General features: G+C 36.2%; 1 protein-coding gene across 1 annotated transcript; it reads left to right on the top strand.

Moving 5' to 3' along the window:
- The first annotated feature begins 1,684 nt into the window (after positions 1–1,684).
- mapk8ip1a (mitogen-activated protein kinase 8 interacting protein 1a) lies at positions 1,685–24,104 on the top strand. Its single transcript, XM_059536508.1, has 12 exons — positions 1,685–2,037; positions 2,982–3,093; positions 6,715–7,017; positions 16,792–16,873; positions 17,767–18,768; positions 19,503–19,575; positions 21,137–21,306; positions 21,405–21,508; positions 21,635–21,751; positions 22,269–22,339; positions 22,743–22,841; positions 23,794–24,104. The coding sequence occupies exons 1-12, from the start codon at positions 1,967–1,969 to the stop codon at positions 23,864–23,866; spliced, it is 2,277 nt and encodes a 758-aa protein (XP_059392491.1). The 5' UTR covers positions 1,685–1,966; the 3' UTR covers positions 23,867–24,104.
- Positions 24,105–26,918: the final 2,814 nt, after the last annotated feature.

The raw sequence follows: 26,918 nt of genomic DNA, 5'->3' as shown, positions 1-26,918 counted from the left end.
TCATTCAACACCCTTTGTTTTACAGACATAGCAACTCCCTATCTACCAATCATAACACCCTACCTAGCACAGTGATTCAAATTCCTGTACAGTCTGGTTTCAGTTTTCAGGCACCACTAGAGGGCGACATATGGACCTAATGTTTTTTTAATAAATATATGAAAATGCTGAAGGGCTGCTCATTTGCATTAAGTGATAAAAATTGATTCTATTTATTTAATGTTCAGATGTCTCTCTTTATGACTACCCAGTGCATGTATTTTTATTGTTGTAAAGAGATTTAGTATTGTGTATTATTTCTTCCTTTTTTTTCTTTTGCATTTTCTTTACTTTTATTTTCAATGTATATTTTTAGCATTGCTTTTTTTATCTTTCATGTTGTTTTTTTCTGTTTAATTTTATTTTTATTTAAATAATTAGTGTTTTTTTATATATATATATAAAGCTTTAGTGTATTGGGTTATTATGAGTATTGTTTATTTAGTATTATGTTTTATTTTAGAATTTTTGCCTTTTATTTTTTGTATTTCTATAAAATTTATAAGAGGTTTTTTTTTTTCTCCAGTCCTTTTGGTGTCCGGTTTTGTTTTTTATTTCTTTTGATCTGTTTTTTTTTTTTTTTGTCTTGTGAACATTTGTTGTCCTGTTTCTGTTTGTTATTCTCTCTCTCTCTCTCCTCTCTTTGTGTTGTGTTTTGGACTTTTTGTTGTCCTTTCAGTTTTATTTCTTTGTTCTGTTTTGGTGTGTGTTTTGAGTTGTTTTTTTGTTGTTGTTTTTTTCCCTTTCTCTTTTTTATGTTCTGTGTTCTATCATATATTCTTTTTGGTTGTCCGTTCTTTGTTTTATTATTTGTATTATTATACTGTCTGGGAAGGTTTTTTTTCCCCTCTCTCTTATGTTATTGTTTTTTTTTTTTTACAAGAAAGTCACAAATGCTTATTTTCTCATTCTTTATTTTTTTTTTTAAATGAATTAATGATAAGAATGACATCTAAGATTTTCTAATTTGTCTTATAACAGTGTGCCATCAGTGCACATCTGAGTGAACTGCCCAGCATCCAGCAGTGTGCTGGTGTTTATCTCATACTGGCATTGTAGTAATGCAATAGAGCTGCTGTATGCAGAGCTGATGTGAATGGCGTCCTGTGGGAGCTGCGCTAATGAGAGAAGAGCTCTCAGTTCCTGCCCAGGTCAGCTAATGTCTGCTCTTATAGAGCATAATGACCATGGAGAGACTCTTATCTCTGCCTCTTTGCCCGTTTCTTTTTCTTCATCCTCCATCTTCTGCAGAGTCCCGCAATGAAACGGATCTCCTCCAAGTCAATAACACGTTATCTACAATAACCCCACCACACAATGTAAAATAAAAGAAGACGCATGTAGGATCTGTCAATAACACATTTGTTTTTCCATTAATGAAACGCAAGGAGATCTGAATCTAATTAATGGGGTTTAGGAGGAGTTCCTAATGAACTTTAATGATACAATACAAATCACAGACAGCCTTCCATATATTTTCATCTGTTATCAATGTTATCGATTCCCAGCAGGCATCTCTTCGCCGAACAAGCCTGCACTTGTGTGGAGGTGGCAACTTGAGCCGCATTGATCTGGACCATCAATCACTGGGGTGGCAGACTCTTTTAGCCTCTTTCTCTCTCTCTCTCTCTCTCTCTCTCTCCCCCACACTCATCCACTGCTGACTTTAATGGCTCCATTGAAGGACACAGGCAGAGCAAGGAGTGTCAGGGTGTACAGTAGGATGTTTTCCTGGAGAAGTGAAGACCTCCACTATGGCTTCCCGTGGCTGATGTAACTCCCCCGAGGACCCTCGTGGAGGACATTTCTGTATGGAGTGCCGGACTTGTGGTGGATAAAAAATAGTGTCATAATTGTTGACTCCATCGATTCCACCCATCCCCCCCCAGCCAAGAAGGGTCCGGTGGCACCCCGCCCTGCCCCGCAGATGGTGCTCAGCCTGGCCATGGACTCAAGAGAGGATGGGGACAGCTGGATGGAGGAACAGTGGGAGAAATGGTACAGTAGTAATGCAGCTGTGTCCCCTACACTGCCTTTTTACGCTGCACTTAACTGACCTTGGATCAGCTTGTGTTCTCTGAAATAGTCCAATAGGTAATTTGGTGTGCACGAAGGAAACAGATGTAGGATTATGGATAAAACAGAAGGTGTTGTAAGTTAATGAGTATATAGTGTTTCTGATCTAAAATTAGGCTTTCTTTGCGTCTTTTACATGGTACAAAATCATAATCAAAAGTAACGACTGTTATGTGCAAAAAGACGTTTATAGTTATGCTAGGTTCATTCGGTTGACTGAATTCATTATCATGTTAAATTGTCTTGTTCATCTTATCTAGAAATGTGGGCAGCTGCACAATTGCAGGTATATAAACAGGAAGTATTGTGAATTTAGTATGTCTGATTGTCAGTAAACGGCTAGCTTGCAGATAGTGGGTAAGACTGCTTAAAAACAACTTTATTTCTAAACATTAGGTAGAATAAATAATACTGTCATTAAACAAGTTCATACAATGTGTTAAATGAGCATTTAGTATTTACATTTAGGAGGAAAAATAAAACCGAAGAGTTGTTTGTTTTTGCTTGTGCTTTCTTACAAGATTTCCATATGCGTAACTTAATTCTGAATGTAACATTTGATAAGTCAGTAATATTCTTTTATGTAAATTTGTTTGTATATGAATATAAATTGATGTAAAGGTTTATTAAATAAATTTAAATTATAAACTAAAAGTTAGCAGAATTTCCAACTGATACCTGCGGGATTACATTAAGTGACTAAAAGAAACTACTTTTTTTTACATAAACGCCTAGAAGTTTACAGCATTGCAGTAGTTGTGAAGTTATCAGATGAGCAGGAGAGCCTTGCCCTCTCTCTGTGTATGATTGTGGAGAGATGACGTAGTGTGTGTCACTGTCTGCGTGGGTGTGCTGGCGCTTTGCAGGTTAACCCACGATATCAGTTTGAATGAATACGAGGATGACGACCTGTCAGAAGTGACAGAAATCACAGATGAGAACGGAATCACTCTCAGCCAGCTCAACCTCAATTCTAAAGTAAGTCTGTACCCTCAAATAAACTTATTGTATAGATTTTAGTCTTGTTTTCATAGCTGGAATTTGGTAAACCAATACATTTTCATACACTCAGAAAAAAGATACACTGTTAAGAATTGTCCCGTTAAAAACAGTAAGTAACTGGCAGCACGGTTGCCAGCAAGTTACTTTTAAATTAACATGTGTGAAGAGTATGTGTAAGGTGTGTGTTGTACAGTACACAAGTCAACATGGCATACGAGGTCTACTGCTGGGTACAAATGTGATCTAGGCATCACCAAACACTCATTGTGTTGTCTGTAAAGATGTGATTTCAAAGCTGCTAATTTTGCAAATTTACTTAGTTACTTACTTAATTTACTTTCTTACTTAGTATTATATCGCGTAACTTTATATCAAGCCAACTTGGATCGAAGCAATCCAAATTACAGCCAACATCAAAGAAACAAAACGACAACAGTAGTAAAGAAAAACTTCCCTCGGAATACAGTTATGTACAAATTAGAACAATCTTACCCAATTTCGCAACCATAACGTTATTGAAATCAAAGTTTTGTCTAATATACACTATTAGGCAATAAATGAAGATAGCAAGCTAAAATTAGCAAACGAGATGACGATAATTTCAGCGTGTTACAGATTCATCAATATTACTTTGTTGTTATTGTGTTAAAGGCTTACTTTGCAGAAGAGTTTATATATCATGTTTGATTAAACTCACCTTGTAATCTGGGAATATCTGATTCAATCCAGCTCCACTCTATGACGCCGTTTGCACGTTGACGGTTTTAGCACTGAAATGGACGTATAAAACAGTTACAACCTCAGCATCCACTATTATCACAATTATTTGTACAGTTATTTGCCATTGCAAACGTGTATTTTGTGTAAAAGGAGCAAGGCAAAGGTGCACTCACCGGTTAAATCACAATATGAAGACGGATGAAAATCCACATGTGCTCGCTGCAGCTTTCTGTTCCCAAAATACTGTTAATTACTGTTTTCTTTCCTTTGTGCAATAAATACGGTAAAATAACGTTAAATGTAATATACGTCATTTCACCAACCGTAAATAAACAGTAATGCACTGCTTTTTAACATAACAGGATTATACTGTTAAAATTTTGACGTAAATTAACAGCAATTTTTAAGAGTGTACAAAACCTTTTCAAAATGTACCTTATGTACCTCTAAAGGGAGCATAATTGTTATTTAAAAGTTAATAATAGTCAGCGCTGATGGCCTTGTGGGCAGTACGCTGACAATGTTGTGCTTTGGGTGTCCCGAGTTAGTGAACCTGTAGTGGACCTACCCCTGCTCTCTCACCCACTTTGCTTCCTGTTGACCTACTGTCCTATCTAAATAAGAGGTATAAATCGCCAATAATAAATCTTTAACAAAAAAAAAAAAGGTCATATTATGGCACATAAATGGTACATATTAGTACTTTTTTTAAAGATACTGCCCCTGTGATTGATTTTGTACCTATTTTCTAAGAGAGAATCTATTTTTTTTTGTTATGTTTTTAGCATACATTTGGCTGAATATGTATTGTGGTGTAAGGGTTTACTCTGATTTTTGGGAGGTGTGCCAAAGCACCACCTTTACATGCCTATATGGGTTAATTAACATCTGCTCTGAGCCTGTAGCTAATCTCCAGTGGGCTAAAATCCAGCTATGAATTTACAGCTCACTACCTTCGACTAGTTCAGGAGTCAAATGTTACACTTAACATTTGATTTATTAGATTTATTAATTTAACTTTTGAAAAATCATTTTATGTAGAAAACAAAAGATAATGTTAGGCTCTCAGTGTGTATAAAAGAGCAGCTTGGACATTCTGTAAAACATTTCCTTTTATGATCAAAACAATGTCAGACAGGTTTAAAACTACATGATGGTGAGTAAATAATGACCAAAAAGTTAACTTTTGCATGATCTATCCCTTCCATTTTTAACCTCCCTTGTGTCCTCCCTTAATTAAAATGTATTTAAAGAGTATAATTACCGTTAGTTAAGTAATCACAGTTATCTTAATTCAAAAACGGTAGCCATCAATGGGCGGTCCCCATCACAAAGTAAAACCTTTGTGTGGTTTATATATCTCTCCACCCTAAAACCAAACAGTCACTTATCTTTCCATGAGACACAGTCTGGAGCTGAATGAGGAATCATCTGATGGTGCTGAGCCTGGCGAGCTGTTTACCCCACAGCAAAAATAGATTTCTAGGTCAAAGGCACATCCTCAGTTTCCATGTATTGCAGTCCAAATATGTGTAGAGATTGAGTATATCAGTATTCATATGACTATGAGTGAGTAAGGTCACAATAGAGGATGTTGTGTTCAACTCCAGTTAGCATAGCAGTCAATTAGCATTAGACATGAACACTGAGGGGAGATGTCAAAGTCAATCACATCTGTTTATCTTGGATGTCATCGTCTAAGCATTTAAACGAACAAAATCCCTCATAATTTCACAGCCCTTCTCTTTTTTGTTATCGCACGCCTCCTAACATACATTTTCATGTTATGAAAAACTGTTTACAGACAATAATGCAGTTAAGCATAATGTATGTAGCAGAATGTTATATATTCTGTGTTAATGCCAATCGCATTAGACTGTTTATCATGGATATCATCATTTCACAACTTAAACTAAAAACCCTCATTTATGATTTCACAGCCTCTTTCTATGCAATAGTTATTATCATAGTATAAATGTTTATGCTTAGAAAAGGTGCATTTTAAGGCAATAAAGCAGTTTAGCACAATTTAGCACAGTGTGATTGAACAAAAATCCCTAGTTTATGATTTCACAACATTTTTACGTGACAATTAGCATCATAACATAAGTGTTTATGCTAAGGAAAGCTGTATAAATGGATAATAAATAAGTTAGCATTGCATAGCATAATTGGCTTTGACAGAGAGAGCAGTTATATTCAGTCACATCCAATGGTTAAACTTAATCATTGTCGGACAACTAAAAAGTCTCTCATTTAAGATTTCACAACTTTTTTTTTGTTGTTGTGATAATTAGCATCATAAGTTCAAGACAAACAGGCAGTTAAGCATAATGGTTTTGATCATGATTGTCAGCATCTGACTAAAATAAAAATACCTCTTTTAAGATTTCACATACCCTTATAATGCAATGATTAGCATTACAAGAAAATGTGTCGAAAGACAAAGAGGTTCAGCGTAATTGGCTTTGACAGAATTTATAAAAAGTTCAATAACATCTGACTGTTTAGCATGGATATCATTATCTAATATCTAAAATCCTTCATTTTTGATTTCCCAGCCTTTTATTGGAATGTGTTTAATGTGATAAACAATGACATGGTGTTTATGGTAAGAAGAGCTGCGTTTAAAGACAATAAGGCAGTTTAGCATAATTAAACATGTTATAATCTCTCTCCTCGGCATCTCTGGGTGTATTTATTTAGCTTATGTCGCGTGACACGCCTCATTGTTCTCTGGGATTGAATTAGCTTTCCTTACAGCAGCCAGGAAGGGAGCCACAGGCTGATGTCATCACCGCGCTCTGATTTGCTGGCTGTGTCTGACTGCAGCTCCTTTGCTCTCGCCTCTAAAGCTCTGCTGCCTGCTCTTCCCAGGATCACATGACTCAGCCGACCAATGGCACGCCGAGGAGTGGCCAGAGGAGGGGGGTGCTGGAGCTGCAGACGGAGATGCTCCACTTGGACCTGATTGATGCAGAGGGAGGAATCTTGGAGGAAGAGGAGAACGAGAGGCGGCCGGTTGATGCCGTCGATGACAACCACAAGGAAGAGCAGGGTGCAGGGCCGCCTGTCACTCAGCCTCAGCTAAAGGATTTCATCCCTGCTGTCGCCATGGATACATACCGGCCCAAGAGACCCACCACCCTGAATCTTTTCCCCCAAGTGCCAAAGACTCAGGTGAGATGGACAGTTTTGGCAGCGGCCTACGGTCTTTAAGAGGCTTGCGATTACGTCCGAGGAAGGTGGACAGGGATTAGAAATTGTTTTACAGTAAAAGTGATGATTTCCATACTGCACAAACAGGATCTCGAGCAGTAATGTCATCTGGAGCCGTTCCCCTGGAGGGATGGCGTGTATTTTTCAGTGTGTATGCAAATCGGTGGCATGTAGCACTCGGGTTTCTTTGATACTCCCGGCCGGTGATGCTGCGGGAATGACGTTTCCTGTTTGTGAGCTCCCGCTCGGCCCACCTGCTATGAATCACTGCTGTTCGCCCTCCGTGCGTAATGCAATCCGACAAGAGAGAGCGTGAGTGGATCGTTACTGTTGACCTGTGAGGGTCAAACAGCAGGGGGCCGCACTTTAATTTGCCAGTTTGAACAAAATGTAATGAGGAGGGACGTCATATGTGACGCTGTTTTTGAATGCGTTGTGATTGACATTTTTGGGGTAGCTACTCTAGATAACTTGTTGATCTATGTATCATGCTAGAAGAGACTGGGGCATGTTGTCACAGTTTTTATTCCTTAGAGTATTTATAGGCTACATTTGTTAACATTTCCAACATAACTGTCTTGGAAAAAGGCATTGTGTGACAACATTCCCCAATCCAATGGAAAAGCAACATATTCTGACCTGACATTTGTGAAAGTAGTTTTATGATGTTCAGAAATATGGTGATACTGGAATTTTAATTGTGACAACTAAACCCTGATCTGCATTATACATTTTTGAAGCACTAAAATTAGGTGTTTTATAACTGTTTTGAGTTAATTAACTACAGTTTGCCTCAAAATTTGGTTGACCTTAATAATACATTTTCCAATTTATAATATTTTACAAAATACACTTTTAAATCAATAATGATAATTACAGACATTATAAATGTGTTATTTTACTTTATTATTATTGCACATAACCTAACCTGTTGTTATTTTTAAATCAAAGTAAAACTATTAAAAATTGTTTTTGGTAATTGAAATGAAGCTAAAATAAAATAAATATTACATAAAAAATTGAAATGCTGCCTTGACTGAAATAAGTTGAAATGCCAATATTACTAAACTAAAACTGAAAAAAAAGTATATATATTAGGGGTGTAACGGTACGTGTATTTGTACCGGACCGTTTCGGTACAGGGCTTTCGGTACGGTGCACGTGTGTACCGAATGTAATATTTTGTACATTTGTACATTTTCGTGTTTCCAAACTAACATATTAAGTGGCGGAAGTCTCTGCGTTCAGCGCAAATCCCGCCCTGCAGCTGATTCTAAGGCCGGTGAGACACTGGCTGCGTGGCGTGAGTGTGGCGTTTCTGCTGCGTGTCAGTTGCGTGACAGCTCCTTTGCGTTTTCTGTGTCTTTACACACCAGAATCATGCCTGGCGCGCTGCTGCTACTGTGGGTGACATAGAGGGAGGCCGCCGACAGACCAGGATCTTGTCTTCATGACAACAATATCTATACTTCATGTTGAGCATAAACATAAAGCCTACTGATAAAGGACACCGTCAACAGTTTTGACGGCAAAATAGACTATGTTTGACAGGTGCAATATGCCAGTGTGCAGTGTTTGGAATAACGGCGTTTAAAAGAATGGCGTTAGGTAACAACGTTATTTTTTCAGTAACGGGGTAATTTAACTACTTTTCCCGTCGTTACAACGCCGTTAACATTACTGAACGTTAAATGCGGTGCATTACTATGCATTGATTTAATAAACTATGCAATCCGAACGCACCCCTGGCTCACAGCAAGTGAGCAGGTGGGTTAATAACGAGATAATCGATTATGATTGGCTAAGGCAGAGTCATGTGTTTCATGGTAGCCAATCAGAGCCATTGTTTTTACACACATGCCGGCACACATGCAGGCACACGTGCCAGCGGCACCAAACACATACAAACAAACACACACAAACGCAACAGCTACACGAAGATACGCAGTCACGGAGTCAGGAGCAATCCGATGAAAAGTTGCCATTTTCAAGGTGGAGATATAAGCACTACTTCAAAGTCATTGTGGTCAAAGGCAAGAACGTGCAAGTAAAGTGTACATGTAATGTGTGACACACACATCTACAAAGCTAGTGGCCAAAAACACTTTGATAATATTTGAAGGATAAAACTCTTGCTGTCTGTTGACGTGCAATAAATATAGAAAGTTATGTATAAACACCTGTCTGTTCTACTCATTTCAACTGACTTGTGAAAACTGCTAAAAAAAAATACAAATTCTTTGACATAGCAATTTTTTTTTTTTACAGTAACGCAAATAGTTACTTTCCCTGGTAACGAGTTACTTTTATTATAGAGTAATTCAGTTACTAACTCAGTTACGTTTTGGAACAAGTAGTGAGTAACTATAACTAATAGCTTTTTTAAAGTAATTTTCCCAACAGTGCCAGTGTGTCACCGGCCTAAGGTTTTCAAAAGGCATCACACGAGTGTGAACATCACTACAACTAGGAAAAAAACGATTGTAATTCAAACGCAGCTCCCAACGGCATTTAAACAGACCTTTGCTCTTAATTCCGATCGGTCCAACGCAATAACGAAATCTGAGCAGGTCTAAAAACTGAAACTGTTGATGCTGCACTTTACACTTTGGAAAAGTTATATATATATATATATTTAAATATGAGCAGGCCTACAAGCTGGGATTGGTAATGCTGCACTGTAATCATAGTTATTTATTTATATTTTTCATTATATTTTATTATATGATATTGGTTTGATACTGAGAGTATTTTAGTTAGTGGAGAACTTTGCAGCAGTATTTTATTATTCTTTTTTTATTTTATATATATTTTATTAAAAAGTATTTTAAAAAAAGTGTAAACAAATTGTTAAAAAAGTTTATAGTAATAAACAACCTGCAGTTTAATGTTTGCATTTCTTTCCCTTACTGTACCGAAAATGAACCGAACCGTGACTTTAAAACCGAGGTACATACCGAACCGTGATTTTTGCGTACCGTTACACCCCTAATATATATATATATATATATATATATATATATATATATATATATATACAGTGTTGAGGAGTAACTAGTTACATGTAACGGCGTTACGTAATTTAATTACAAAATAAATGTAACTGTAATCAGTTACAGTTACTAAGAAAAAGTGAGTAATTAAATTACAGTTACTTATGAAATTTTTAAAGATTACAAAGGGGATTACATTTCACACATACACATACAGATTTAAATGATTTCTTCTGAGACATACGGCCCTATAATTTCCGCGATGCAGAAACATAGTCTGGTTCGTAGAATCCAGTCATAAAAACGGGATTGCTATTGCCTAACGCGGACAGAATATGCCACATTTTGGACAAATAAATCAAAAGTAGGTCAGTACACTTGAATCAAAGCATGGAGTAGTGTCTACGAATATTAAGCCGCAAAAGACATTATGAATCCTGCACGTTCTGAATGTCTGTGGAGAACAGGCACGGACCGGACATCTGGAGAACCGCGACAATTCCCGGTGGCCTGGCAGACGATTTGTCCCGCTATTTTAATATTATTATTGTATAATTGCCTGCCGAATGTACTGTACTAAAGCGACCATTTCCGAATCCGCCATTCGATAATTACATCTCTAATAATTCATGAATCGGTTAGTTGTGATTGGCAATGGTTGGGCGCGCGCGCTCTCCGCGCCTCCGCCGAACGGTTTGGATCAGACTCAGAGTAATCAATGCAAGAGAGAGAGACCGGAGTGGACTGTAGCGCACAGCTGGAGCAGAGAAGCAAAACTACTGTTCAGGGTTTGCAGTGCAGGTCAGTTTCATCTGTAAAGATGCTATAGTAGTTTTGTATTTGTTCACTTAGTCAAGGAGCAACAGCACACTGATCACACTCACTCAAAATACTGCATAAACGACATCATTATTATCTATTGTAATGTTGCAGTAGTAATTAAGCTGAAAAATAATGAGATTTTATTATAGGTTTAGGGGAAGCTACGACAGACAACTACACAACCCTTACGAAAATGTATGTTTTAATATTTTGCTATAAATCCAGAGACAAAGGTTACTATTGCCACAAAGCACACAATACACCATGCCACAAATTAAAAATTATTTTACAAATGTATTTATTTAAAAACAAATACAAATGGTAATCCATTTGCAAATAAATAAAACAAGGTCAATGTACTTTTATATAATAAAAGCATGGTAAATTTGTGTGAGGGAAAAACATGACTCATGAATTAGGATTTTTCTATAAATATATTGAAGTGATGCACTCATTTTGACATGTAGGCAATTTAGAAAGTATAGTTTTGTTAAATCTTGAGTATTGAAGTCATGAGAGAGATGGATAACAGGGCAAAATAAAGAGACTGAAAAGAAAAATGGAAGTGAAGGTGCAGTTCAGCAGAGAATTTTTAATTATTTTGCATGTCCCCAAACTAAAGATTTATACCTTTTTTATGTCAGGTCCATACAAAAAATAGTGTTGTCCATGAATTTGTTTGTATGAGTTAGAGATTTCCTGGTCTGAAATTTTTTTTTTCCCAGTCCACCCCTCATGGAAATTGATGCAGACTTGCGGTTTCATTTACTATACATAGGCCTACTGAAGCTCGGAGTGTTTTCAACCTCTGCCGTCTCAATATATTAGTACATGAACACATAAACACAATCTCTATCATGAATCACTTCATGAGCATTTAACTTGTTTTGAGAAAACTATCATCATATACAAAGAGCAGCAATGTTTCAGGAGTTTAGTACACAGAATTGGAGGTATGCTTATTACATAAACATATTTGAGTTGATGTATATGCTTTTATTTATTATTTTTTAATTAACTTTTTCTTTCCAAACTATTGTTATAAGCAGTGTTTCCTGTAACTATGCAAAGATTTGGTTTCAAAAAAAGTTTCACTAAACAATTTCTTATGATTTTAAATTTGCATTGAACTTCAGATCAATCTTAAAGTAAAATGCATAACTAAAGTCTGATTGTGTGGTGGATGTGTTCAAATTTGATCATCTTAATTCAAGTGATGAAGGATGGTGAAAGTCTGACAGTATTGAGCTCTACTTTAAGGTTAAACCTGCATAGTGTAAATGTTGACTAACGGTTATTTATTATTAAGATTTTTAAAAGTAATCAAAAAGTAATCAAAAGTAATCAGTTACATTACTTTAATAAAGTAATTGAAAAAGTTACACTACTATTACATTTTAAATAGGGTAACTTGTAATCTGTAACCTATTACATTTCCAAAGTAACCTTCCCAACACTGTGTATATATATATATATATATATAGAAAAACACTGATATTACTTTAGTCTTTGAGAGTCCTCTCTCTCTGAATTTGTAAGTGCATCATGGGTAATGAGGCTGAGGAAACCAAATGATTTAAGTAATGGCCCAGCACTGATCTACTTCAATCTCAGACTGTACTGAATTTAAAATGACCTTTTTTTTTTTATTTTCTGTGCAATAGGATTTGGTTATGCGGTTTGCTGTAATTTCCAATATTGCCCTGAGTTTAATCAAAAAGACATTTATAATCATAAATATTCTAGATATAATGGTTATATGTGACCCTGGACCACAAGACCAGTCCTAAGTGTCAATTTTTCGAAAATTCGGACAATATTTGGCTGAGATACAACTATTTGAAAATCTGGAATCTGTGGGTGCAAAAAAATCTAAATACTAAGAAAATCACCTTTGAAGTTGTCCGAATGAATTCTTAATGCATATTACTAATCAAAGTTTTACGGTAGGAAATTTACAAAATATCTTCATGGAATATGATCTTTGCTAAATGTCCTAATGATTTTTGGCATAAAACAAAACTCCATAATTTTTAACATACAATGTGTTTTTTTTTGTTTGTTTGTTTTTTTTTTTGGCTATTGCTAAAAATATACCCCAGCGACTTAAGACTGGTTTTGTGTTCCAGTTTTTGCAGTTTAAATGCAAAAAATGAATACTGTCACCAAGTGGCGGGCTGGGACAGTAAATCAGGCCGGGAATTTGACTCCACCCCAGGCCACCTCTGTTGCTGCAGTCACCACCACCCAATTCTTGTGTCCACCAGACTGCTAAACTCTTTGGCTCTTTCAGCTGTTTGAATTGGGTTATACTTAAAAAAATAAATCAAAATCCTTAGACTGTGGACCGGCAAAATAATCAAATAAAGTATCAAGGCATTTACTGTCTCTATCATCTTTCCCTTAATCCCGCTCTCTCTCACTCTGCACATTGAGTTTCTCTGCAATATGAAATAAGCACTTTCCATAATCTATATTACATTTACATTTATTCATTTAGCTGACGCTTTTATCCAAAGCGACTTACAATTGCTATATATGTCGGAGGTCGCACGCCTCTGGAGCAACTAGGGGTTAAGTGTCTTGCTCAGGGACACATTGGTGTCTCACAGAGGATTCGAACCCGGGTCTCTCACGCCAATGGCATGTGTCTTATCCACTGCGCCAACACCACCCCCATATTAATTATGCAGCCATCAATTGTATGTCCCAATCACAGTCCTACTACTGATGACCTTATATATCATAAAAGCCCATATTTTTAAGAGTATTTTTAAGAGTATTTCATAGAGTATATGTTTAGTTTTGCTAATAGCTTAAACTTTACTTGAAGGTTTCCTGCTCTGACTCAAAAGCTGAACTGTACACCCTCTCTTGTTCAACAGCAGGAGCACTTCCAGCACTGTGTTATAGAGTAATAGAGTAAAGATACAAACAAAATAAACTGACTTTCATGGTTTTTTTAGGTATGTCTTGCATTAGTTTTTAGGTACAGAAATTAAAGTAATCAAATGTAAAACAGCATTGCATTTTGGACTATAAATTAAAGATTATTCTTTATTAAAGTAAAAAAAAGCTTTTTAATCAAGAGCAGTGAGTGATTTCTTTGTTGTTGCTGTTAGATTAATCTAAAGACTGTCACTTTAAGAGAATGCACTGATACAGTGTTCGTATTAGTATTGAACAAGAGTGAATGATTTGTAGGTTTTTTTCATCGCTGTTGTTGTAATGTCTCCGAATCCAGAATGTGCATGCATCAACAGAAACATATATTATTTGAACCCTGTTTGTTTTACGTGTTATTTATTTAAACCATATAACAGATGCTTTGTCAGATTTAAGTTGAACAGTGGTCTCAGCGCGTGCCGAACCGTGTGTGCTGAACCGAGCAGATCGGGTTTTTTTAGTGAACCTTCCCATGCCTTGTAAATATAAATGCATTTCTGACCGACCAGCTCTCTTACTGGCGAACATGGCTGGTTATTTGCAGCAACTTGCTGCGTCTGTGGCCAGGGCTTTTCTACTTTTTATATGTACTGTCTCTGCTCCTCCTTTGCGTTTACGCTCCATTTTTTGCTAAAGATAAAGATAAAAATTATAAGATAAAGCCTGCCTCTGGATATAGCCAATTAGGCAGCTGATGTTTGGTCATGTGGTGGTGTCATTTTCACTCCGCGATCGCCTGATTCGTAGATTCATAAGACTGTCAATTAATTCACAGTTGCATACCAGCCTATTGCTCGTCACCCTGATCGACTACACAGCGGCAGCCAGCAGGCCAGAATGACCGTCAGGCCACCGGGAAATGTCCCGGTGCTCCCGATGGCCAGTCCGCCCCTGCTGTCATCATTTACTCACCCTCATGTCAATCCAAACAAAGGGAGATATTTTGCTGAATGTTCCAGCTGCACTATAACGTACATTAAAAAACGTGTCAAAAATTTACTTTATTCCAAATCTGAAGGCAAACAAAAACACAAATCTCATTCTTGATTTAATACAGGTCAATCAGGTTTTGGAATAATATGAGGATGATAAAATGATGAAAGAATGTTTAGCACTTCAACCTGTGCTGAGCTAAAAATACAAATTTAATACAATGCAGTTGTTCTGCAGTAATTGCATAACAATATTTACCATCTTATAGCATTAGTGCTGGCCAGTCCAGTGTCCCGAATTCCCAAATCACTGGATATATTAAAACCGATGGTCTGTATAATTAAGACTTGCAAAACTAGTTATTTTGAGGTTGACATCGTTGCTCGTGTGAAACTATCTCAGTATCTTTGCTTGAGCACACTGAATCATATCCAGGTCGGCAGAACATTTTACAACCAGAGAAGATGGTGGACGACTGTAAATGTGCTTCCCTGTCTTTAATCTCATAATCTTGGCTTGTTGAATTTCTGCAGCATTGGCACAGCCGCTGGGCTCAAAGGGCATTTGAGGAATTAACAAAGAGCTTTTCTACAGAAAGTGAACAGAGTTATTGGGTAATACAAGTAAAACCGTGAAAAGTCTACTCTAAAAATATCTATATTGTAACAGAAATATTTTAGCAAGCTTGAGGCCTGGGTGTTGGCTGAAACCCTCAGGATCAATGTGAAACACTATTGACTACATATTTCTACTACTGTAATCTGACACGTTTTTAAGTTAAATGGGATATTCAACCATTAAAAATGTAAAGACTTGTTTTTACGAGGAAACAGAATTTTTTTAAACTTCATGGCATATCTGAATGGAACTGGATGGCATCCAAAAATATAGGTCGTTTTAGATGCGTTAGTTATTTAGTTATAAGTTATTTTTTTAATATTAGTTATTAACAAAATAGTTATTTTTATTTTGTTGAAAGATTGTAAATAACATTAAAACATACTGTCATTTTGTTTGGTTTAAAGACCTGATTAAATGAATTTAAAAAAATTATTTTGTTGACATTTTCTACTGAAGCTGTATGTTTTGGCAGAAGTAGTCCTTTTTTATGTTATTAAGTTATGTTATAACCTTTATAGACACTAGAAAGCTTCTCACTGGACGAAAAAATGAAGTGCAGGATAAACCATCAATATTTTACAACCATAAATATGTATTTTAAATCTGCTAAAGGAATTTTAGGAGTACATTAGAATACAGATAACGTTATTTATGATATTATCATAACATTAGTATGTAGATAACTGTGTATATAGCATATAGATAACAGTATATATAACTGAATTTTGAGAAAGACATCTCAAAGAACTGACAATGTCACACTTTTTTTTCCTTTAAAGATAAAGATTACTTAGTTTCTAATCTGATACAGTAATAGACTGAAACAGACTCTGATTAATAAACTAGATAGCAATGAACTGTGGGGATCGAGTTTCTCCCATCTGGTTTCTTTCCTCATACCATTTTTAGTGTCACTAAATAAGAGCATCATATTAGCCATCTGTGTCTTCCTACTCCGTCACGAACACTACTGTGTTCCCATCTACCCCCACACTTGCGCACACACTGACACTCTCTCACGCATGCCAATTCCTGAATCAAGGATGGGCGCATTGCTATGGCAACATAGGAGTGTCAGTGCTAAAGGTGCATTATAGCAGCGTGGTCAATTGGTGAGTCAGCATCAGTAAAGAGCACTAAATCTATCAGTCAGATTGCTCTTTCTGTAACTCTCTCCTTTTTATGGATTGTCAAATACAGTTTCTGTTTCACTATAGAAAAGCTGTGGTGACAATGAGTAATGCTGAAGAAACCACATGATTTATCTAAGATGGAGGGATGTACACGTGTCAGTTTTTTTTTTCATATTTAGTTATACCAAAGTATTTTTTTTAAGTGTTAATTTCAACAATATTGGTCTAAATCTCTTAGCATTTTGTATATTAAAATCTGTCCCTCGTTCATTTTACTTTAATTGCAGGACACAATAAATAACAATTCCTTTGGTGAGAAAGAACGGAGGAAAGAAAAGAAAACCCATTCTTCATCACCACACATTAAGGGTGAGTAGTGGGCATGCACACCAAACAAATGAACATGTCTGAAAAATTGCTGGGACTTGAATTTTCCAAACAAGACATTTTTCATAATCACCGCTATGCATTAGAGGAACTGCCATAAATGAAAGAAATACAAGGGTGTATTGTTGTTCGGAATTGTAGGTGTTTTTGATAGTTCACCAGATTTAATTTACGTCCGACTCTCTAAGTATGAAAAAAGCCTTGGATACTGTAATGCTAATGTTTTCAATTTTTTTTAAAAATACATTTATGAGTTTAAATACTACAGCTTTGTCCCAATTTGGATGGGTTCACTATATACTTAAATGAAATGCTTCCCTGATGATGGGAAATTTGCATTTGGCATATTTAAGCTTTAGCACCTCCCTAAATGCTGTATGAAATGAAAATCCACACTATCTATTTTAATGTCATAACTGGATGTTTTCCTGGTGGCAAACTTCTCCAATTATGATCTGCCACCATGGATTGAAATAAATCTCCGCCCTACAATATTTTATTTTTCGATAATGTGTTTCACTAGAATCTGCATCACAATATGGATGAGAATACTGTCGCTACTTCCATTGCAATATGATTTTACATTTATACATTTGGTGCTGAGGAAGCTTTAATATCATATTATTTGCAGGTAACTTTCTTCGATTGACTAAATTACACACTTCAACCCTATATTTTATACCATATATCATATATTCACCTTCTATATTAATTTAAAAGTAATCAAGATTGATTACGTCTTGTGCAGAGTGAAACTTAGCATTTTGCAAGACTTTAACTATAGCATTGACTGACATTTTTACATAATCCTCTTCAGATGTTTTTCTCCACTAGGCTTATTGCCTAATGTATAATCTTCTGTGTGTGTGAAACAGGAGATCCGGCAGCCAAACCTGAGCAGGTTAGCCTGACCGATGGGGACAAAGTACAGGCCAGGGCGGACACCAAACCACGAGGCCCTGCCTCCTTCACGAACAAAGCCTCTGCCTTTCACACCAAGAAGAAGGACAAGTTGACGGAGTCTTTGAACAACCCCAATCTGGTGGCACCCCTCACGCAGACGGTCATGAGGGAAAAATCCACTGAAGTAACGCTGATAGAGGGTGTCCTTGATATCCCAACCATTTGCAAAGAAAAAGCCCGGTATCACACCTTCATTGGCTATCAGGACCAAGTACAGTATCCTGCGGAGAATGAAGGTACGTGTGACCAGCTTGTCGATAAAAACAAGGACTATCACATTTCAGAAGGAAATGCAACAGAGGAGATCCACCTCACACCAGTCAACGGTGAACAAGAGCGTCCATTTCTGTCCCAGAGCAGCGACAGCAACCGCATGTCCATTAGTTCGGACACGGAGCTTCCTCCCCCTCACTACTACCCATCAGCGGGTTGTCCGAACCCCTCCATTAGCGAGGAGGATGAGGTATACCCACCCACGCCCCCATGTCGGACTGTCAGCCTCAACGACGCCGGGGACGCAAGTAAGTGGGCTGAAACCCGCAAGCCTAAAGTGGCGAAGGAGGACACAGGGAACTTAAAGGCGGTGGCGGTCAGCACGGATGCTTCGGGACTGACATATGACTCTGTTAAGTACACCCTAGTGGTGGATGAGCATGCTAAGCTCGAGCTAGTGAGTATCAAGGACTGCTACAAAGGTTATGAAAGTGACAGTGACAATACTGTCTACGAGTCTGCTATTGACGAGGACGACGAGGATCAAGAAGTGGATGAAGAGGAGGAAGAGTCCGGAGGAAGGGACATGAGGAGAGACACTTCCTGTTTGTCTGCAGACTCCACCACAGACACCACCTCAGACATGCCCCGTTCCCGCAAATTCATGAACGTCTTCGTGAAGGGACGGTCACGTTTCTCTGGTGAGTAATAAGAGCTGATTTGGAATTTAATAATAATAATAATAATAATAATAATAATAACAATTCATTTAGAATTTATTTGTAAAAAAAAAATCATTTTCTTAACATAAGGTTTGTTGCAAATGTGCACAGATCTTAATTTGTACTCTAAAATGCATTTAGGCATTTCTTGAGGCTGCTGGGGTATTTTGGCTACTTTTGACCATGAAACACTTCCATTGTCTACAATGCCTAGTTTATGAGTTTAGTTTTTGGCTTCCAGAAATGTATCCAAAATCAATTTAAAGTGTCAGTTGTGCCACAAAAAGTGCCATGTGCTTCCAGTAGATGACAGTTTTATCTCATAACCTGCCCTATGAAGGGCATATATAATATGAATATAATTCAGAAGAAAATTATGGCTTATACATTTATAAAAATTAGCTCTTCGTGTGAAGCTAAACATCCGTTAACATTATATATTCAGTGGATACACCAAATGAAGCCAAGGGTGGTGTGAAAAAGGCTCAGAAGGAATGGCCAAATGCCAAGGGTTGAACCTTGTGGCACTTCTTCAGTAATACATCTGCCAAAGCTTTGCAAGAACTACAGGTTTTCCTCAGTTTGCTAATATCAGACCCACCTTTCACCAGCCAGGATCAAGATGATGAAATTCAGCCAGCTGTTCCCACCCAAGTTTGTCTCTATCCTTAGATGTTCTTGTTGTGACAATGAACATTTGTTCTCCCATTCAGGTGCTGAGTTTGGATTCTTCTCCTGTGTTATTAATGGAAAGGAAAGAGAACAGAGCCACAGAGCAGTGTTCAGGTAAGGATTCGATCAAATCCTTGATACACTATTGAGAAAAAAATAAATGAAATAAAACCTATTAGGTAACCAAGTGACTTAAAAGAGATATTGAAACATATCCCAGACAATACGCCTTTTTAAAATTAAGCCTATTTTTGGGACCATTATTATTATTATTTATTTTTCTATTTATTTTATTTATTTTTTGACACAATATTTTGACAGTTACACAAACAAAATAAAAAGCAGTTTTTATTGTACTTGTTTATTATTATTATTATTTGTAATGTGCTAAATTGTAATGAAATAATGTCACAATGCAACTAAAATACAAACACGATTCCAAAAAAGTTGGGATACTGTAAAAATTGTGAGTAAAAAATGAATGGAATAATTTACAAATCTCATAAACTTATATTTTATTCACAATAGAATATAGATAACATATCAAATGTTGAAAGTGAGACATTTTGAAATGTCATGCCAAATATTGGCTCATTTTGGATTTTATGAGAGAGCTACACATTCCAAAAAGGTTGGGGCAGGTAGCAATAAGAGGTCGGAAAAGTTAAATGTACATATAAGGAACAGCTGGAGGACCAATTTGCAACTTATTTGGTCAATTCGCAAACATGGTTGGGTATAAAAAGAGCCTCTCACAATGGCATTGTCTCTCAGAATTCAAGATGGGCAGAGGATCACCAATTCTCCCAATGCTGCGGCGAAAAATAGTGGAGCAATATCAGAAAGGAGTTTCTCAGAGAAAAATTGCAAAGAGTTTGAAGTTATCACCATCTACAGTGCATAATATCATCCAAAAATTCAGAGAATCTGGAACAATCTCTGTGCGTAAGGGTCAAGGACGGAAAACCATACTGGATGCCCGTGATCTTCGGGCTCTTAGACTGCACTGCATCATATATAAGAATGCCAATGTAATGGAAGTCACAACATGGGCTCAGGAATACAAACATTTGGTGCATCATAAAGAGGAATATGCGACAAAGAAGACCTAAGACAGTTGAGCAACTAGAAGCCTGTATTAGACAAGAGTGGGACAACATTCCTATTCCTAAACTTGAGCAACTTGTCTCCTCATTCCCCAGACGTTTGCAGACTGTTATACACAGTGGTAAACATGGCCCTGTCCCAACTTTTTTCAGATGTGTTGATGCCAGGAAATTTTAAATCAACTTATTTTCCCCTTAAAATTATACATTTTCTCAGTTTAAACATTTGATATGTCGTCTATGTTGTATTCTGAATAAAATATTGAAATTTGAAACTTCCACATCATTGCATTCTGTTTTTATTCACAATTTGTACAAGTGTCCCAACTTTTTTGGAATCAGGTTTGTAACTGTCCTAAAAAAGTCTACATTTTATTTTGTGAAAATCACCTAAATACAAACAATAGTGAAACCAGACGATGCCCTAAAAAAACATAACCTGAGTACTAAGACATATCTTACTGTGCAAATATATAGTTTGTTCAGAGACACTCTACTCATGGGTGTTACCCTAAACCACTTTTTTGGGAGATTTGACCTGAGCCTTTTTAATTTTGGCTTGTTTACAGGTTTGTTCCTCGCCATGATGATGAGCTGGAGATGGAGGCGGACGACCCCTTATTGGTTGAGGCGCAGGCCGAGGATCTATGGTGCGAGGCCTACAACATGCGGACTGGATCCAGAGGCATCTTCCCTGCGTTTTATGCTGTCAAGGTGACAAAGGATGAACTTGTTAAAGGTAAATCTTGGCTTTGCTATAATATTTTAAGTATCTGAGCATCTGTTTCTTGTGCATTGAAAAATAATGACCTTCTCTGTCTGCTGTGATTTATTCAGACGTCAAAAGTGACTGGATGGACAAATTTTGGGTAAAATTCCTTGGTTCTGTTCAAGTGCCATATCACAAAGGGAATGATGTGCTTTGTGCCGCCATGCAAAAGGTATACTAATCAATTTTTACATTATAATTCTGCCTTGAATTTCCATATATTTACATAACAACTACAATGACATGATGTTGTTCATATTTAATCTGATGTTCATATGCAATCTGATTATGTCAACAGATAGCATCAAACAGACGAACAACAATGCAGTTTAGCCCCCCTTCACCTTGCATTCTGGAAATCAACACAAAAGGAGTGAAAATCATTGTTCAAGATGACTGTCAGACTTCTGGAAGGGTTTGTATACTGCATTCTTCTTTAAAAAAAAAAAAAAAATAGCACAAGGGTCATCCCTGCAATGCAGTACCGTTTCAAATCTCAAACTAAAAAAAAAGTTATTTTATAATTTATGGAAGTAATTCAATAAGGCTTGAGGGTGTCAATTTAATTAATAAAAATTTACATTTGAACTCAAGGTCAAGTTATTCCTTCTGCCTTGGCTTTATATTTTGGCTAGATGTTACCACCATAAGGCTCTTTCTCTCAACTGTGCTCAACATATTCAGTCCCACAGTTATGCAATGAAGCGTCTTAAGACCGAATGGTAATCTGTAGCCATAATGTTGGGGGATCTCGCCCCTTAAGCCCCTGTGAGTGCGCTCAGTGATGTAAATCACAGGCATCAGGAGTTAAGCACACATACTAAGACCACCTCGCACTGCACTGACATCATGTGGCTGCAGGCAGCTTACACTAATGTGTTCAATCCCTGCATCTGATTAGACCACTCAGACTTTCTTTCCATATTTTACAGGGTGAGAAGTGCTTTCACTTTTTTCAGTTGAAAAACATCTCCTTCTGTGGGTGCCATCCGAGGAACAAGAAGTGAGTTTGAACAGAAAATCATGGTTTCTCTCAAAATGCTGTTATTAGGTCCTTTCTGTCAATTTCGACTAGTTCTCAAGTGAAAATAAGTGATTTAGGGGTTAAATTAAATAAAAAAATACATGAAGTAATTGTTGAAAACAGTTGTGCTGCCTAATATTTTTGTAGACCTGTTCTCAGGGGTCTTTGATGATTAGATTCTTAATGAATATTAATACATTTAGAAGAATAAAATTCTTAATTTGGGACTGAGATTTTGTGGTCACTTATTTAAAGCTGTAAATGTAATAACTATTTTTCTCTCCCATGTACAAAGCTCCCTACTGGGAAAAAGAGAACATACAAAAACAAAAATAAAGACACATTCTTGACAGTCAATAATACTCCGTCATTTGTTTTTCAGGTATTTTGGAGTAATAACGAAACATCCAGCATACCAGAAATTTGCCTGTCATGTGTTCTTCTCAGATGATACAACCACGAAACTGGCTGAATCTATAGGGTGAGCTGTTCTTTAGTCATTTAAAAGATCCTACAAACACAATTTTCTTTTTTTGATTTACTGTTGAAACGAAAAAAAAGTAATTACGTAATAATTTTATGGTCCATTTTCCCAGAAAGAGAGATTTTTACTTTTACTTTTTATCTTTTGTCAAAAATCAGCTTTTAGTCGTATGCTAACTAACATACAGATAATCTCAGGGCTAACAGATATGAACTAAGGAACACAAAATGTTAATTTTTATTTTGTGAGAATATTTTTGCTAATAGGAATAGAATAGTAGAATCTTTCTGTTGATTGGTCAAAAAAGAGAATAGAGTGCAACAGTGCCTTTCCAGTTTTCAATTTTCACATTGTTAACAAACTTTGATTTGAAGCCAAGAAGTATTTAAAAAAATGGACCAAAAACAAAAGGTGCAAGACTATGTGGCCTTAGTGAGGAGAATGAACTACAATCCCATGAAGCATTATGAATGACAATCAAATGAAAAACAATAGAGAAAAGTATTGATTTCAAAATGTTTGACTTCACATGAAGAGAAGTAGTTTGAGAGCACAGGAAGACTGTGTACTACCTTTGGTGCCATTTGACCCTAATCTCTGATTGGTGGAGATTCTCTGAAGAATCATGGGTAATGTAGTTTTTCAACAGGAATTCTGCTGTCAAAGATGATTAAGAAACAAATTAAAATTATACAGGCTGATGGCTTTAACAAAAGTGTATACCAGCGATTAACAACAACACAGCTTAAAGTAGGTCTCTCTTTAAGAGTTTATAAGTTATCGTTAAAAATCAACTCCCCGTCAAGTTTTTGAAAGCACAAATAAAAGCAAAACTCATTCTACAACTAAAAATCACATCTAGAACTTCCCAAAATGCAATTAAAATGACTTTAGTGTATATAATATAGATATGAATATATATATAAAAAAAATTATTTTGTTTTTACAGGAAAGCTTTTCAGCAGTTCTACAAAGAACATATGGAATATTCCTGTCCGACAGAAGACATCTTCCTCGAATGATCTTCAGTCTATTCATATTTTTCCATTATCACATACTATTTGAGGTGTCGCATGATGGTGGTTTTGAGCCTCTTTGTAACGTGTTATATTGATGATATAATGTTGATGTCTATTTTAGACAAATGTTAAAATCAAAAACCGAAAACATATACTTTCACATTGTACAACTCGAGTATTACTGACTGGTGTAAAGCCTTACTAAGTTTAATAACAAAACACAAAAAATGTTTGATGTGACTTTTAATGGTTTTGAATTAATTCGAAGCACACTGTTTGATGCATTAATGATGGATGAAACAACATAAGACAGAAAGGAGATCTTAAAACAGCTGTATGTAAGTTATTTTTACCTTAAAATATCAGTTTCAAAATCTTCCAGATGGCGCACTTAATCTGAGGCAAATGCTTTAAGTTTTTTTCCTGCGCTCCTCACAAACGCTTGTACGAAATACCGCGAAAAGGGCAGATTAATTTATTGCAGCAACAAATGCGCACGTACAGCTGTTGACTGTAATTACGACAGCGAATCTCGCTCTTTTAACAGTAGGGGGTTCCAAAGTCGTAAAAACACTCATAACAGTTGCTTTAAAGGGATAGTTCACCCAGATAGCAAAATTATGTAATTAATAACTTACCCTCATGTTGTTCCAAACCCATAAGACCTCCGTTTATCTTCGGAACACAGTTTAAGATATTTTAGATTTAGTCCGAGAGCTCTCAGTCCCTCCATTGAAGCTGTGTGTACGGTATACTGTCCATGTCCAGAAAGGTAAGAAAAACATCATCAAAGTAGTCCATGTGACATCAGAGGGTCAGTTAGAATTTTTTGAAGCATCGAAAATACATTTTGGTCCAAAAATAGCAAAAACGATGACTTTATTCAGCATTGTCTTCTATTCCGTGTCTGTTGTGAGAGAGTTCAAAACAAAGCAGTCTGGATATCCGGTTCCCGAACGAATCATTCAGTTCACCAAATCGAACTGAATCGATTTAAACGGTTCGCATCTCTAATACACATTAATCCACAAATGACTTAGGCTGTTAACTTTTTTAATGTGGCTGACACTCCCTCTGAGTTCAAACAAACCAATATCCTGGAGTAATGCATGCACTCAAACAGTACACTGACTGAACTGCTGTGAAGAGAGAACGTAAACACAGTTTCAATGGAGGGACTGAGAGCTCTCGGACTAATTCTAAAATATCTTAAACTGTGTTCCGAAGATAAACGGAGGTCTCACTGGTTTGAAACAACATGAGGGTAAGTTATTAATTACATAATTTTGCTATCTGGGTGAACTAACCCTTTAAAGCTAGACTGGATAAGATATCAAAGTTTATCTGAAACCAAAGCTTTACTAGGCCACGTCCTTCTTCACTCAGAATGGAAGTGAACCATGTAATTGAATTCAGCCCAGTCTGTCCATCTGTCCCACTTTGCGAAACCCCCAAGTTTAAAACCACTTTCCAACATTTCTCACATCATTTTGAAAGGATGGTAAGCACCGCTTTTAAACCCAAGGTTATGAAACCGTGATCCAGAGCATTGCTGTGCCACGATTTCAAGTGTTGTATGTTAAATAGGGTTGTCTAATTGCTGCTGTTTATCTTCAGTCAGTTGCACACTACAAAGTCTCACAAATACAATATGGCATCAATGCTCCGTCTGTGAATGCTTTTACTTTTTGGTTCTCGTATTTAATGTTTATGTGTGCTTATATTCCCATATGTTGCTCTGTCAAACAGAGCGTAGTCTGGGTTTATTAGCATTCTGCTTCAATCTCAGTATCCCTGACGTATGTAGCTGTGAAAACCAAATAATTTTCTTTTCTTTTTACATATTATATAAGATATCTTATTAATAGTTTTACTGAAATGGAAAGATCCTAAAATATATTACTCTGGCACTTGAAAATATATACAGATAGGACACTATGGTGCTGAGGAATACGGCTGTCTGGGAATAAAAAATGTGTGCTTTCTCAATTAAAAAAAAAAAAAAAAAAGGTTTTAAAGCCTAGGCCTAAAATGTACCCATCTTCACCAGTCCTTTCAAAATGGCACATCCTCACAGCATGTGCTTACCTAATATGCAATATTCACTAAACGAGTTTTCATTGAATAGATAAACAGGCCAAATGGTTTTAGTTTAATGATCTTTTGCTTGGTAAGGCCATTTTGAAAGGTGGTATTCAGTTAATAGGACCATTTGTGTGTGCAAAAAATATGTGCGAACCGATCCTGCAAAATCACAAGTTGTGCCTATTTCATGTATCACTGTACATTATTTATTTATTTTTTATTTTTTTGAATGATCATATGTCTTCTGTGGAACCCATAAAGTTAAATCCTATTTGTAAATATATTGTCCTGGTGTGTAATTATTAAAAGTGTGTGTGTGTGTGTGTATACACACAAACAAAAGATTTTTATATAAACTACTGTTCAAATGTTTGTGGTCAGTAAGTTTTTTTGTTGTTGTTTTTAAATTGTCTTTGAAAGTCTCTTAAGTTCACCAGGACTGAAATTCCTTTTTATCAAAATATAGTAAAACCAGTAATATTGTGAAATATTTTTTCAATTGAAACCAATTTTGTATTTTTAATTATGTTTTCAAATGTGATTTATTCCTGTGTTGCAAAACTAAATTTTCAGCATCATTACTCCAGTCTTCAGTGTGACATGATCCTTCAGAAATCATTCTAATTCACTGATTTGGTGCTTAAAAAATGATCAGTGTTAAAAATGTTCAAAAGGACAACATTTATTGTAAATTTTTTTGTAACAATGTAAAAATCAAAAGGTCTTAACTTTTGATCAGTTTAAAGCATCCTTCCTGAATAAATGTTAATGTAGTATTTTTTATATATATATTACTGATCTTATGTTTATTTAGTTAAACTAAATTTTATATATACCTTATTGTACTCAAATATGATATTCTTTGGGTTAAGTTAATCACAAATCAATTACTCTACTACTGAATGTTTATTTTATGCAACAGTCATATACACAAGAAGTTAATATAAAATAATTGTCATTTCAGACAACA

Source organism: Carassius carassius, chromosome 43, assembly GCF_963082965.1.
Source record: "Carassius carassius chromosome 43, fCarCar2.1, whole genome shotgun sequence".
Taxonomy (NCBI): domain Eukaryota; kingdom Metazoa; phylum Chordata; class Actinopteri; order Cypriniformes; family Cyprinidae; genus Carassius; species Carassius carassius.
This window is presented reverse-complemented; position numbering and strand designations above follow the sequence as displayed.